Source organism: Trichosurus vulpecula, chromosome 4 (genome assembly GCF_011100635.1).
Source record: "Trichosurus vulpecula isolate mTriVul1 chromosome 4, mTriVul1.pri, whole genome shotgun sequence".
NCBI lineage: Eukaryota > Metazoa > Chordata > Mammalia > Diprotodontia > Phalangeridae > Trichosurus > Trichosurus vulpecula.
The window spans coordinates 181,341,677-181,356,398 of record NC_050576.1 but is presented as its reverse complement, the minus strand read 5'-3'; the positions used below and the strand labels follow the sequence as shown (position 1 = coordinate 181,356,398).

General features: G+C 37.7%; 1 protein-coding gene across 6 annotated transcripts in view; it reads left to right on the top strand.

The window, feature by feature from the left end:
* The window catches only part of NBR1 (NBR1 autophagy cargo receptor), a 31,132-nt gene that overhangs the window by 2,739 nt on the left and 13,671 nt on the right, over positions 1–14,722 (top strand). For 5 of the 6 annotated variants that reach the window (XM_036753520.1, XM_036753515.1, XM_036753519.1 and 2 more), the window contains exons 2-10: positions 3,572–3,682; positions 4,520–4,582; positions 6,019–6,037; positions 7,388–7,410; positions 12,133–12,351; positions 12,553–12,627; positions 12,926–13,140; positions 13,885–14,052; positions 14,202–14,411. In XM_036753520.1, the coding sequence (XP_036609415.1) occupies positions 3,581–3,682; positions 4,520–4,582; positions 6,019–6,037; positions 7,388–7,410; positions 12,133–12,351; positions 12,553–12,627; positions 12,926–13,140; positions 13,885–14,052; positions 14,202–14,411 (1,094 nt within the window). In that variant the 5' untranslated portion in view covers positions 3,572–3,580. Of the gene's footprint in view, positions 1–3,571; positions 3,683–4,273; positions 4,392–4,519; positions 4,583–6,018; positions 6,038–7,387; positions 7,411–12,132; positions 12,352–12,552; positions 12,628–12,925; positions 13,141–13,884; positions 14,053–14,201; positions 14,412–14,722 lie in introns of those variants that run through there. The other variant, XM_036753517.1, reaches the window with a different exon arrangement.

The window sequence follows — 14,722 nt, the reverse complement described above, 5'->3', positions numbered from 1 at the left end:
CATACTTGAATGAATTATAGGTGTCAACCAGGTTGGAGCTAGAAATACGTCAATATCTTGTTAATGAAATTGAGCCTGGGTTGGGGAAAGTTTTGCTTTCGCTCAATAGAACATTCTGTCTAAGTGTATTGATTAACTAGACTTTATCCTTTATGGAAAATGATGAGGGCACAGTCTCTGGGAACCCCTCGAACTCTCCTTGAATCTTCCCACTCGACCTGGCCTTGGCCTGAGGCTATAACCATTAAGCCCAAATGCCTACCTTCCTCAGTCCTCTATTGTCCAGCTGTTTCCCACCCTTAATCCTGTTTCCCATCCTTAATCCTGATCAAAATATCTATACCCTAGCTCTGTTACCCTAGACCCCTCCTCTGGTCACCCCAGACCACCCCTCAGTCCCTCCCACAATTTTTGTGTATATAATCTCCATCTTGCCTCCATGAAGTTGATCAGATCTAATCTAGCTCAGATTGATCTGGCCCATTTTCCTTACAGGCGTCGCAAGGGGTGGGATCTCTTGGGGGAGGCCTATTTGGCTAACTCTTAATAAACTTTACCTTTTCCCTTGGCTGAGAAGACTTGAGTCGAATTCTTTCGGCAGGACCCGGTGTGTCGGTACTTTGGGGTGTCGAGCACCCCTCACCCCAAACCCTCATCAGAAAAGACTTATTTTTAAAACTGGTTTATAATAATAATAACATGTTTATATAGCCCTATGAGATCGATAATGTGTTTTCTTTAAAACAACAAAGAGAGGTAGGGAATAAGTGGAGCATTGTCCCAATTTTGTAGATAAGAGAAATCTTAGGCCAAAAGAAATTAAATGACTTGCCCATAGTTTTCAAACCTAGGTCTCTTCTGATTCCAGGTCTAGTGCTCTTTCTTCCAAACCTAGAGATTCCACATAAATTATATTATGTGATCTCAACAATTACTCTAGGGCAGGGGTGGGGAACCTGCAGCCTTGAGGCCACATGTGACCTTCTAGGTTGTTGGGTGGGGCTTTTCGACTGAGTCCAAGTTTTACAGAACAGAACCTTTATCTAGGGGATTTGTTCTGTGAAGTTTAGATGCAAAAGGACCTAGAGGGCCACTTGTGGCCTCTGGGCCCAGGTTCCCCACCCCCTGCCCAGGGGTCTGTCTAACCTATCAAACCCCCAAACTCATCAGACCTCCTAACGCTGAATCTCAGCCCTCATAATCTAACCCTGAATGATTGGGCAGATAAAGATTTGCCTGTTTTATTGATGAAGGAACTGAGGTAAGGGTACAGGGGTGGTTGCCTCAAAGAATTCGACCACTCAAACCTTTCGGATCAAGTAGCAAGTTTATTATGACACTGGTTGGATGGGCAAGATTCCTAGTAAATCTAGAGTATTTGTGGTGCCAATATCAGCTGGCCAGATTCTAAGTGAATTGGTGAATTTGATGAGGATGGGACTGTTATTTTTATACCAAAAAAGACTGTGGGAAGATCTGGATAGGATTAAGGAGTGGCAAGTAAGCTAATTAAGTAATGAAGGTGGGCAGGGGTGGGCAAGGTGCATTGGGTGGAGGCATGAATTTTGTGGGAAAGTTCAAGGGCTTTTCCTTTTAGGGGTTCGGATCCCAACCTCATCACTACTACAACTCTTAGTCTAGGGTTCTTACTGCTTTTCACAATCTACATTTTATTTTTTTAGATAATTCTCTTTTTATTGAATGCATGAATGAATACAAGAGGGAGTCAATCATTTACATTGATGGATGTTGAGGCATAGATGGAACCTTTGTGATTTATGAGTATAATGGGAGGGTCACTATGAAGACTTAATCTATGTCTAAATATTTTCCCAATAGGCTATCATAGTATCTTAGAATCCATGATTAGAAAATCATTCTTGTAGCATATTTCTTCAGTCATTAAAACCTTAGAGTGGATTAATTTATTAAACTTGTTTTGGATAAGAATTTGAGTGAAATTCACTACAGAAATAGGACATGTAGCAGGTGTGAGTTCAAGATCAAGAGAGTGTAAGCATGGACCGTAGCCAGGGCATTTCTACATTTGATTTTAACCTACTTAAATTATTTCATAGAGACCAGAGAAATTTCCCAAGTCACCTGTAACACTCCACACCCCCATGCCCCCAGAAAGAAACCTGTTATGAAAAACACCATAGTTAGGTTAACTGTCCTCTTGAGGTCATGTCTTAATGCTACGTACCTGGCCTAGAAGATAATGAATGCCTTTACCTGTAGTAGACCATTTCCTTATAAAAGCAATCAAGGAATATATAGAGTTGAATCTCAAATTAATGATTATGAAAGGTCTAAGAACATTTTTAAGTGTGGGGGTCTTTTTTTGGTACATGCTGAATAACTTTCTTCAGGTGTGATGAAAAAAAATAAGACTTTAAAAAGTCATTTGTTTCTTATGCAGAAATGTCTTCCCCCCCCAGCCCCCTCATGGGCAATATATGTCACTTGCTAAAGCAGAGGGTTTTGTGCTGTAGTATTGGCATTCCTTTTTAACATTTTTATTGGCTAGCTTTTAGTTTTACATCATCTTCATTTCTGTATATACCTTCCCCCTCCCTACTCAGAGAATCATGGGTGGGGTGGGATCTAAAAGAACAAGGTGGGGGGGAAAGCAAGTTCAGCAAAATTAACCTCTACATCTACAAATGGAGTGTTCCATTATATTATAGACTCCTCAAGTGCAGGGACAGTCTTTGACCTTTTTTTGTATCCCCAATGCTTAACAGAGTGCCTGGCTTGTAGATGGTGTTTAATAAATACTTCTGGACATGGCTTTCAATACCCAAAATCCCCTTTCTCTACAAATAAGAGAGAATTTCTCAACTCTTCTTTAAGAGTATGTTTGGTCATCATATCAATGTGTTCAATTCCCCCCCCCCCCATTCCTGATTCTACTTTCTTCTCTCTATGAGTTTCTATGTCTTCCTGTACTCTTGACCCTTCATATTCGTATTTTCTTACAATGCAGTAATACTCCTTTACATTTGTTTATCATAATTTGTTTAGGCGTTTCCTATTTGATGGGCATGAATTTTGTTTTCAGTTTTTTGCTACTACAAAAAGTGCTGTTTTAAATATTTAATGTGTGTGTAGGACCTTTCTGACTTGGATTTCTTTTGGGTACATCTATGTTTAGCCAGTGGGATCTCCAGCAGCACTTTTTGTGAGGACATGTTATTCATTTTTCAGAATGATTTCCTATTACTTTTCAGAATGGTTGGAACAATTCCCAACTTCACCAGCACCTACAATTTTCATGTTTGCTAATTTGCTGGATATGAAGTAAAACCTCAGCAATGTTTTTATTTACATTATTCTTATTCGTAATTTGGAGCAGTCTTTCTAATGGTTATAATTTTGCAACTTTTCTGCTAGAGCTTTTTGTTTATATGCTTTGGTTGCTTATACATCGGGGAATGGATGCTTGATAGAGAAACAAGTTCTTGTATCTTAGGGATTTCAGTGAAACTATATCCTCCTCATCACCAAGTTAGCATTCATTTCTTTTGTAAAGCATTTTCTGAAATATTTTGCTTTTTTTCTCCTTTAGCCCCAAAGCATGGAGCCGCAGGTTAATCTAAATGTGACTTTTAAAAATGAAACACAAAGCTTCCTGGTTTCAGACTCAGAAAATACAACCTGGGCTGATGTGGAAGCAATGGTGAGTGATTGTATTTTAATTCCCCTTTACCTAAATGAAAGTTTTTCCAAAGACAATTATTTTTAATAGTGCAACTTCATAGGTTTTAAAAGTTGTTATATTTACCAATTTGACCCCTTAAGAAAAATTTTCTTTGAAAGTAGGTCACTGCTTCTTTTCCTTATGCTAAATGTTTTAGTTGGGAATTAGAAAGTGGATTCTTTTTTAAAAGAGATGCTTTGAAGAATAGTACTTACTTTGGGAGACAGAAGGCTTGGTGAGTGACTTTTTTATAATATGGGAGGGATATTTTTAAAAATGAACAGTATGTGGAATGATCTTGGTTGTGCTGCTGCTGGTGTTCTTGTGCCTCACGTGAGAGTAGATATGTTAGTGTTCCTTGTGAACTTCATAAGAACAAATCAGTTACTTTATTGCTAAATTACAGGTGGCTTGTTCCAAAGTTGCCTGTAATTGCTTAAGGGGTAGGCCACTGTTTGGTAGTGATCTTCGAATTCTTAGTTTGACCTTTGTACCTACTATGTTTGTCTGGGTTTCACTAGTAAATGTTTTACTTCCTGCGTAGTAGAGTTTAACGGGAACTTTTGCTTAATTAAATTCCCACTTTTGAGCATTAAGGAACATAAGCGGTCACCGTAAAAGAATCATGAAGCTACAAAAGACCTTCATAGAGCGTGTAATCCAGCCCCTTTCCTTCAAGCAGATAATGGTATTAAAATAGTTACCTGGAGAGATGATTGCCTAGAAATTGGATCTTGTTTTCTGTTTTTTCTGTAATAGGTAAAGTTGAAAGTTATTTTGATTCTCAGATTGCATAATGTGTGTTCTCACTTGCAGGTAAAAGTTTCATTTGATCTGAACGACATTCAGATAAAATACCTGGATGAGGATAGTGAAGAGGTAAAGTATATTATAGTACCCATTGCTGATTTTCTAGGACAATGATTTTATCTTATTTCCCAGGAGTACAACAGGACTGAACAGCTTCAGAAAATAGTTGGTCTAGTGTGTAGGTTGGGTGAAGTGCTGATTAATAATAGGTACCCATGAGTAGGGACTTGGGGAAAATGACATAGGGTTGGGAGACAGGGAAGGAAGCAGAATGAAAGAAGAAAGATTAATGTAGTAACTGCTTTTTATTCTGCTAAATTATCTTAAGCACAAATACATAAGCAGAGTGCAGATAGGGGAAAGGAAGTGGTCTGGAAATAAGCATATACAAAGAGTGCCTACTATCTACAAGGCACTGTTGTAAATTCTTTATTAAAAATAATAAATTTTAGTTTTCAACATTCACTTCCATAAGACTTTGAGTTTTTAATTTTCTCCCCGCCCCCTTCCCCAAGATGGCTTGCAATCTGATATAGGCTGTACTTATACATTCATATTAAACATTTTCACATTAGTCATGATGTAAAGAAGAATTAGAACCCATGGGAGGAACCACGAGAAAGAAGAAACAAAACAACAAAAGAAAAGGAGAGCAAATAGTCTGCTTCAATCTGCATTCAGACTCCAAAGTTCTTTCTCTGGGTGTGGATAGCATTTTCCATCGTGAGTGTTGTGGAGTTGTCTTAGATCCTAGCATTGCTGAGAAGAGCAAAGTCTATCAGAGTCAGTCATCATGTGGCTGTTACTGTGTACATTGTTCTTGTTCTGCCCACTTCACTCAGCATCAGTACATAATAAGTCTGTCCAGGTTTTTTTGAAATCTGTCTGCTCATAATTTCTTATAGCACAATAGTATTCCATTACATTCATATACCACAACTTGTTCAGCCATTCCCTAGTTGATGGGTATCCCCTCAATTTCCAATGCTTGGCCACCACAAAAAGAGCTGCTATAAATACTTTTGTACATGAGGGTCCTTTTCTTATTTTTATGATCTCTTCAGCATACAGACCTAGAAGTGGTATTGCTGGGTCAAAGGGTATGTAAATGAAAGAAAGGCTAGAGTATGGGGAAATGATGCTGCTCAGTTGTTTCAGTCATGTCTAAGTCTCTGGCCCCATTTGGGCTTTTCTTGGCAAAGATAATGGAGTAGTTTGCCATTTCCTCCAGCTCATTTTACAGATGAGGAAACTGGAACAAAAAAGATTAAGTGACTTGCCCAGGGTCACACAGCTAGTAAGTGTTTGAGGCCAGATTTGAACTCAAGAATAAGAGTCTTGCTGACTTCAGGCCAGGTATTCCCATCTACCATACCACCTACCTGCCCAGGGGAAATTGGAGTCAATTTAAAATTTTGCCCTTCTATTATTATGTGGTCATTGGTAACAATATAAATACTCAATTAATGATACGTTTCTGTTTCATCATTCTTTCTCTTTTATAGGTGTCCATCAATAGCCAAGGTGAGCCTTGTCTCTTACTACCTGTAGTCTTTTACTACTTATTCACTACAATAATGGTATATATGTACATATATACTTAGTGTATACATATATATGTGTATAGTCTGAGAAAATTGAATTGATTCCATTTTGTAATTCTATTCTGTGCCAACCACTGTCATTTTGTTTAACTGCTTAAGTCACATTTCCTACGTCTGAGTTAAGTTCAGAAGTTTGTAAGTTTCAGAAGTTCAGCTTCCCTCTCAGAATTATTTTAAAAGTTCAGCTTCCCTATAAATCATTTGAATTAAAAGAAACCTCTGTACTAGCTGTTCTTGACCAGTTAGAGGAAGCGTGCTGTCTATATACCGTTAGTTATTCTTGCAATCAGAATTTTTGTAGAGATGAGCTGGAAGTCAGGTATTGCTAGCCCTGACCCCCCCATTTCCATGCAGTCATACTGTCTTCCATACCAGTGATGTTTCAGGTTTTGTAACAAATTGTCATTTTCCTCATCTATGATGTTGCTTTCTACTTTTTTGGATGCTCCTCCTTTTATTTGTAAAAATGATGCTTCAGCCTTCATTCTATGTCTCTTAACTTTCAGAGGAGCTAAAGACCCCTTTTAAAGTGGTAACTCTTAGCCTTATCAATAAATTGAATGTGCTCGGAACTTTGTTGCCTCAGTTTGCCTTAATTTCAATTGTGACAGGTAGAAAATAAATTCATCTTGGAGCTAATCCAAGAACATTTAGTTAGTGAGAGGACCTCATCTGGCACTTGAATTTATAAAGTAGGCCACTAGCATGAATTCAAAGGTTAGTATCATGGATAGGTTCTAGTGTGTATGTTATAGGAATTTAGCAGTTATCTTTTAAGAATATTATGCCTACTGATTTGCAGTACACTGCATTATTGCTCATAATGTCATATGATCTTGACTTGATATATAGGCAGTCCCCAACTTTTCAACAACAAAAGCCCCAAATTGGAACTTAGAATTAATTTCCCCATGAAAATAATTTTGTAAGCAATAATTAGGTTTTCAGATCACCCCACAAAAGCCTGTTTAACTCTTAATGTAGCCAGAATGAAAACCCTGAGCCTCTTTGATCACTGAACCACCTGACCTTCGCTGAGCCTTAGGAAGGGGTAAAGAAGCCTGGGTAGTTAAGGAGTTTTGGTAACTACTTTTCAGAATCACGAAGGTAGTGGGGCAAGGAAGGGGTCCCAGCAGAAGGCCAGCTTCTACTATATTCTTGTGTATAGGTTGTTTAGAAGTTAATGTTCTTATTTCAAGGACCATTTGTGCTTTCTAAAATCTTCTTTTGAGTTGTGTTAATACTCGTATTAATTTTTTTTATGTTGTAGGAGAATATGAAGAAGCCCTTAAGGTAATCACTATCATTCTCATTTTCAAAGAACTTTTTAAATATGTATATGTTGATTAGAAAATTGGACCTGAATTTCTAAATTCACTGAGAAGAGTGCATGTCTAGGTATATAGTGAAATTTGTTTATGGAGACTCCAATGAAGAGGGCTACCCACAACATAGAGGCTTCCCCAGTCAGGTTCACTATTGGGTTAATGTTTTGCTACTGCCACTCAAGAAAATAAAAAGAAAGGAGATTTTTCCTCCTGAGATTTTGTTCCCTTAGTCACGTATGATCTTTTTTCACTTTGTTTCCTCCTACTCATGCATGGTCACTTTACTCAAGTGTGGAGGAAATGTACTTTGAAACTATACACAGTTGAAGTGAATAAGTACAGGCTGTTCCTAAAGTCTGGGCACATAGGAATAGTTCACGTGAATCTTGCGAAGTGCATCAACCTTTGCATCACAAATGATGGAAATCATATTGAAGATGTTATTTGTTAATATTCCAATTAAATAAAATGTTAAAAATTTGATTCATTTCATTTCTTGAAAATATGTATTTTTGCCTGTGTGTCCAGTTTTTAGGAATACCCTGTATAGTCTCATATTACCCAGCACAAATTGAGAGAATTGAGAAGTTTTTTCCTGTTTCCATGTTATCCTTTTCTGATCCGTCAGGTCCCTTTTCTAGACTCTAATCCTTGGGGGCTATCTGTCTTTGGGATAGTTTTCCCTTTCCATTTTCCAATCCAAGTTTTAGTTAATTTCTTTCATGAGATTTAGAGCTGGAAGTAACCATATGACATCTGTTTGGTCTTAGAAGGCACAAGATTCTTTCTTATTGGAGCCTCAGGCCCACTGTTTCTGGCTTCTGGTCAGAAATACTACCTAAATAGTTATATACCTCACCAGCTCAACCAGTTGCCCCTCAATTCTGTCCCTAGGAATACTTGTTTAAATTTTTTCTTGGTTGTGGGGATTCTGCCCTTTTCCTTGGTTTCCCTTAAGTTATCAGTGTTCAGTACTTCTGAGTTCCTGAAGACTGTCTTTAGAATCAAGAAGTTTCTCCATATGAATAGGTGTGCCTTCTTTTATCAGACAATGACTGTGAAACCCAGCTTGTTTCCTCCTTTGCCTTAGATAGGCAGAGTTCAGAGCTGCTGTAAATTCAGGGTTCAACTTCCTCATACTAGGTGCTTTGTATATCTTTTTTTTTTAATTCCATCTTAATTGATCATATTGTCTGATTTTATATGTGTATTCAATTTGTGTGCTGGAGTAAGTCCTTTTTGGAAGTATAAATCATAAAATAAAATTTTTTCTTGCCCTCTTTTGCTTGTTATACCAGTTAGTTCCCTCAAACCTTTAATCTTGATCAACTTGTCCTGGCCTTCTACCTACCTTCTCTTGATCTGAAAACCAGATCTAAAAGCTTTTATAGTCCTATCTCCTTTGTTCATTGCCAATAATATTAATATTAACTTCCCTGGCCCAGCTTGGAGGTTCTAGCTACAGGGTTTCACAACTAGCATGTTGGTGTGTTAAAGATAATGGCCATCTGAACTTGAGAATTCCCACATTGCATTCTTTTACAATTGTGTAGGACCAGCTGTGAGAACAGTTATCAAATCAATGTGATCATTTCTGATAGTTTAGGTTTTAGAGTCCTTCACAACCTGGCACCAACCTATCTTTCCAGTCTCACTGCATCACTCCCCTATTACCCTCTATAATCCAGCCAAACTGGCTTTCTCTCTCTTCTTCATGTTCTCCATCCTCTAAGCTTGGAATGCCCTTCCTCCCTCCCCTCTGCCTCACAGAATTCCCCTGTTCCTTCAAGATGTAGCTCAGATACTGTCTTCTACATGAAGCCTATCTGGATCCCTTTTCCCAACCACTGGTACCCTTCCTCACACTACCTTGTATTTAAATACTTTCTATTTATTTGTATTTATTCTCTTTACTTATATATGTAGTTAACTCACCCTTTAGAATATAAACTCCTTGCAAATTGAGGTTATTTCATTCATTTTATTTGTATCACCTCTGCCTTGCACAATTCCTGACACAGGTTGTAAGCCTCTAATACATACATATCAATCGATGGGTGTGCTCATCAGTTTCCCTATAGGTCTACGTACCATCCCTATGATTTTCCAGCTCTAAACACAACTTTAAGGCTACCACTCCTCTATATTAGAATGTAATCTTTGAGGGCGGGGACTGACCTTTTTTTTTTCATTTGTATACTCATTGCTTAGAAGTACGGCTGGCACATTGTGAGCTCTTAATTAATGTTTTTTCATTCATTAAGCTTCTCTACTTTAATATATAAATTTTATATAAATTTATATATATAAATTTTAATATTTATACTTTTATCACTTGGTAACCCTTCAATCTATAGTACATCTATTAAGGAGTCATTCAGTCTATTGAAGGTATGTTTATTGATTATTCTGAATCATTTCATGAGATGAACCTGTTACAGCAACTCTAAGGGATGCCCACTTTGGGGTCCAACACATAGAAAGGGAACTATTGATATCTAATACAGTTTTTTCAAATAATATTTTTATTACCAATTACAACTAAAAAATTTTAACATCCATTTTTTAAAGTTTTGAGTTCCAAATTCTCCCCCTACTTCATTCCTGAGATAGTAAGCAATTTTATGTAGTTTGTACATGTGCAGTCATGGAAAACATATTTACCTATTAGTCATGTTATGAAAGAAAACTCAGACCAAGAAAAAACCCACAAAAATAAAGTGAAAAATAGTATGCTTTGATCTGCATTCAGACTCCATCAGTTATATCTCTGGAGATAGATAGCATTTTTTATAATGAGTCCTTTGGAATTATCTTGGATCATTGCATTGCTGAGAATAGCTAAGTCATTCACAGTTGATCATCATACAATATTGCTATTACTGTGTATGCTGTTCTCCTGGTTCTGCTCCCTTCACTTTGCATCAGTTCATGTATTTTTCCAGGTTTTTCTGAAATCATCCTGCTTGTTATTTTACAGGACAATCATATACCACAACTTGTCCAGCCATTCCCAAATTGGTAGACATTCCCTCAATTTACAACTCTTTGTCACCACAAAAGAGCTGCTATAAATATTTTTGTGTAAAGGAAGTCATCAGTTAATAGCTTAAAGAAATTCAGGCTACTTACTGGAAGATGAAATATTGAAGCTGAAGCTTAAAAACTGGCCACATAATGAGAAGATGAGACTCCTGGAAAAGACTGATATTGGGAAAGATTGAAGGCAGAGGAAAAAGGGAAAGGCAGAAGATGAGGTGGATAGAAATTATGGAAACAGCAAATATGAACTTGGACAGACTTTGAGAGATAGTGGAGGATAGAAGGGCTCTATGACCCATGGGGTCACAAAGAGTCAGACATAACTGAACAACAATAACCTCTAAACATCTATTATCATTCCTACTACATAGTAAGCTCCCTAAGAGTAAGAACCATCTATATAATTCCATCATCTCTAGCTTCTAGCAAGGTGATTGCCCATGGTTGGAGATAAATGTTTGTTGAATGAATGTTTTCAGTTTGAAGCAGTTCTTTTCAGCCTGTGGGTTGCTGACTCCTAGAGGGCTATAGAATTATTACAAAGGAGCCGTCTCATCAGATGATTCAGTATGAGTATTCTAAGAATTATAGTTAACAAAATGTAAATAGTATAAATAAACAAATACATTTTACTTGATTGAATAAGTAGTATACATATTTAATACTATTTCTAAACATGAAAGTGCTATTATGGTTCTTTTTTTTAGTTAATAGAAACTAATAGTTTAATTATTATGTGAAGCTCTTTTCCATTCTTTTTTTGTGTGTTGGCTTAGAACCTTTTCTGAGAAAATGGGGTCAGAGAGGTAGCTGCTTAAAGCACATTTGCCTCTTTAGTGTTCCTTAAGGGAAAGGATCTTAGATGGCAGGATGAAGCTTCAGGCTGCCTAGATTCCATTTGTCACTGATTTTTTCTCTTTTAACATTTTAATTTATTATTTACTTTACACATTCTTTTAAAATTTTGAGTTCCAAATTCTGTCCCTCCCAGACCTACTGGGAAGGCAAGCAATATCTTATCAGTTATACATGTGAAATTATGTAAAACATATTAAGTATATTTACCAAAAAAGCAAGAAGTGAGAAAATTATACTTAAAATCATTTTGAGTCCTTTGGAATTGTCTTGCTTTGTTGTATTGATCAGAGTAGTCTTTTGCAATTGATCATCATTAGGACTTTGCTGGTACTGTGTACAATGATCTTTAGGTTCTTCTCACTTCACTTTGTATCTGTTAATATAGTTCCTGCCATGTTTTTCTGAAACCACCCCCCTTGTCATGACCAATCCTTTTTAATACAAGTTAGGATTTAGGGTGGTCTTATGATGGTTTTTAAGGCTGATTAAATGTGAAAGTGAAATTCCAGTCAATGAAAACATGATACCACCAGTAAAAAACTATACTGGATTTTCTAAAACTTTACAAAACTCCTACTTTTATATTCAGTTTTATAGCACATTTTTGATAATTGACATTTTTAGCAAAGAAATAAGCAATCAGAAATAATTTTGCATGTGGTGTTTAATTTCTTTTAAAACAACCTGATATTTTTCAGTGTGAATCATTAAACTTTCCTATTTGAGATTTTTTGGGGCAAGGCAGTACAACTTAACGTATTTTCACTCTCCAAATGTGTGTTCTTAGATTGCAGTTAAAGAGGGGAACCAACTGCAGATGAATGTCTATGAGAGGCATCATGCTGTAGATGAAGCCCCACAGCCTGTTTACAAGCATCCACAGGATCCACCTGGGACCGAAAAACAACTAGCTGTTCGGGCAGGGAAGAAGCCACTTGCACATTACTCTTCATTGGTGAGAGCCCTGGGATCAGAGATGAAAACACAAGAGGAGCCCACAGCACAGGTGTGATGGAAATGGATCTGACTTCCTGGGAATTTTTTCCCTTCTTTTTGCTTCACTGTCTGTGATTTGTTCAAGGTTTGATGTATTCACATGACTTTCCTTGGATCTTGATTGGGTTTGAAGGAGCTGTCTCTTTATTTCTTAACCTATATCTGATTTAAAAAACAAAACGAAACAGATTTTGGATGTGTTTTCTTGTAGCTTTCACTGACTCCCTGCGAAGCTGACAAGCCTCAAGATAAGCCACCAGACTGGTTCACAAGGTACTTGGAGACGGTGAGTATTTTTGCTGCAACAGTTTTCATACAAGATACATAGAAAAACAGGGAGAAAGAAGAGAGAAATGGCGGGGAAGGGGACAGATCTTTTAGCTGATAAAAAGAAGACTCTCTAAGCACAAAAAGAGGATATTCAGGGTCTTAATCGTCAAGATTATTCATTGTACTTTCTTTGAACCAAGTTAGCTATGGTAGGAATTTTTCTCTGCTTGGGATTTCAGATTAAATTGGTGTCATTCTTTCCTTTCCCATTTTACATACCAAGACTGCTTTATTTTCTTCTGTTCTGGTTTCAGTTTAGAGAGCAAGTGGTTAAAGAAACGGTTGAGAAACTTGATCAGAAATTAAGGGAGAAGCTGCTCCTCCAGGGTCCATCTTTGGAATCTTGCTCCTCAGCATTATCCATGCCTGTTTCAGAAGAAACATTGTCGTTGCCAGGAAACCAGTGTGACTGGCTTATGACTTGCAGCAACTGCCAAAGAAGAATCATCGGCATACGTTACCAGTGTAGGTGAGCAGCAGGAGAAGAGAATTGCTCTCTGTTGTTTACCTTAGGGCAAAAATACAGCAAATATATATTAAACACTTAGTATATTTAGGGCACTTTGCTAGATGTTAAGGGAGATCAAAATTTTACATATCTCACAGTTGCTATATTTATGGGACTTGCAATTAAATATTGGCCTCCTGCATGTGTGTGGGAGAAAAGGAAGTTGGGTATAGTACGTCACCTCTGAGCTTTGGATGCTGAAATCCTGGCTCAGAAAATATTAGTTGTGCTTTTGTCCGTGTGTTACATAGATGATGACGTTAGCAGAAGAACCAGTCAAGTCTGTATGGTGTCAGGGACTGACAACTGAGCTGATGTAGAGATCTGACATCGTGACTCAAGGATTCTTTCCACCTTTTGCTGGGTTGCATAGGTGCTCTTACTCTTAGGATCAGTGGGGCTAGTCAAAGTTTCTACTCCCAGTATTAAAAAGGAACAACAATAATAACACAGTCTTGTGCAGTTTCCAGATTGTTCAGTGTTTTCTTTCATATTTGTCATTCAGCCTTTCCACAGCCTATGAAATAGGCATGAGTAGACATTGTTAGCCCTGGGGAGATGGAGGTAATAAACATTAAATGGCTTGTGAAAGGGCAAACAAGTTGATGACCCAGTTAACACAGAAATCTGGTCATTGCTATCCTGCGGCTCTTCCTACTATGGCATTTCATCTTTTGTTAAATATGTGGCATATTCTTTCTGCAGCCTATGTCCGTCTTATAATATATGTGAATTGTGTGAAGCAGGGTCATATGCCCACGACCCTAACCACATCCTCTTGAAGCTCCGGAGACCAATTATGGGTTCCTCTGAAACATATACTCACACAAAGCTCTCCCCTCCTCGTCTGCCAGCTGCTCTGGAGCAAGTCAGGTAAGGCCGTGGATGTGGTGTTAGGGACTCAATATGTCAGCTTGGCTTTCCTGACTGTGTATATAGCCTCTCACTGGAAAAGACAAGGATCGTTTCTCAATATCCAAAGGATTATTATTAAGACTTTCATTAATCTTTCATTTTTACAGGCTCCAGAAGCAGATGGACAAGAACTTTCTTAAGGCAGAAAAGCAAAGGTTGCGAGCTGAGAAGAAACAGAGAAAGGCAGAAGTTAAAGAACTTAAGAAGCAGCTTAAGCTTCATAGGAAAATTCATCTGTGGAACTCTATCCATGGGCTTCAGAGCCCCAAATCACCCCTTGGTAGGCCAGAGAGCCTCCTTCACTCAAGTACTCTAATGTAAGCAGAGGCCCTTAAAAGGCTTTCTCTCTAGCTCTCCAAAAGAATAGATTTTGGGGTCAGAGGTCAAGTTTGGACCTGTTCTTGAGGAGAGAGGGAATGGGTTAGCTTACTTTAAAGCTTCTAGAATCCAAACCCTTTAAAATGCTTAGTTTTCTGAATAGAGCTTTATGTTGTGTTGTTTATTTTTTTTATTGTTGTGATGATTGCTAAAAGTGTAAAAGCCCTGCCCAGGAAAGCTCAGAGTCACTAAGGGTCCAGAGTACATGGGGCTGTCATTCCTGTTGACCAGCGGTGCAACTGTTGTATGT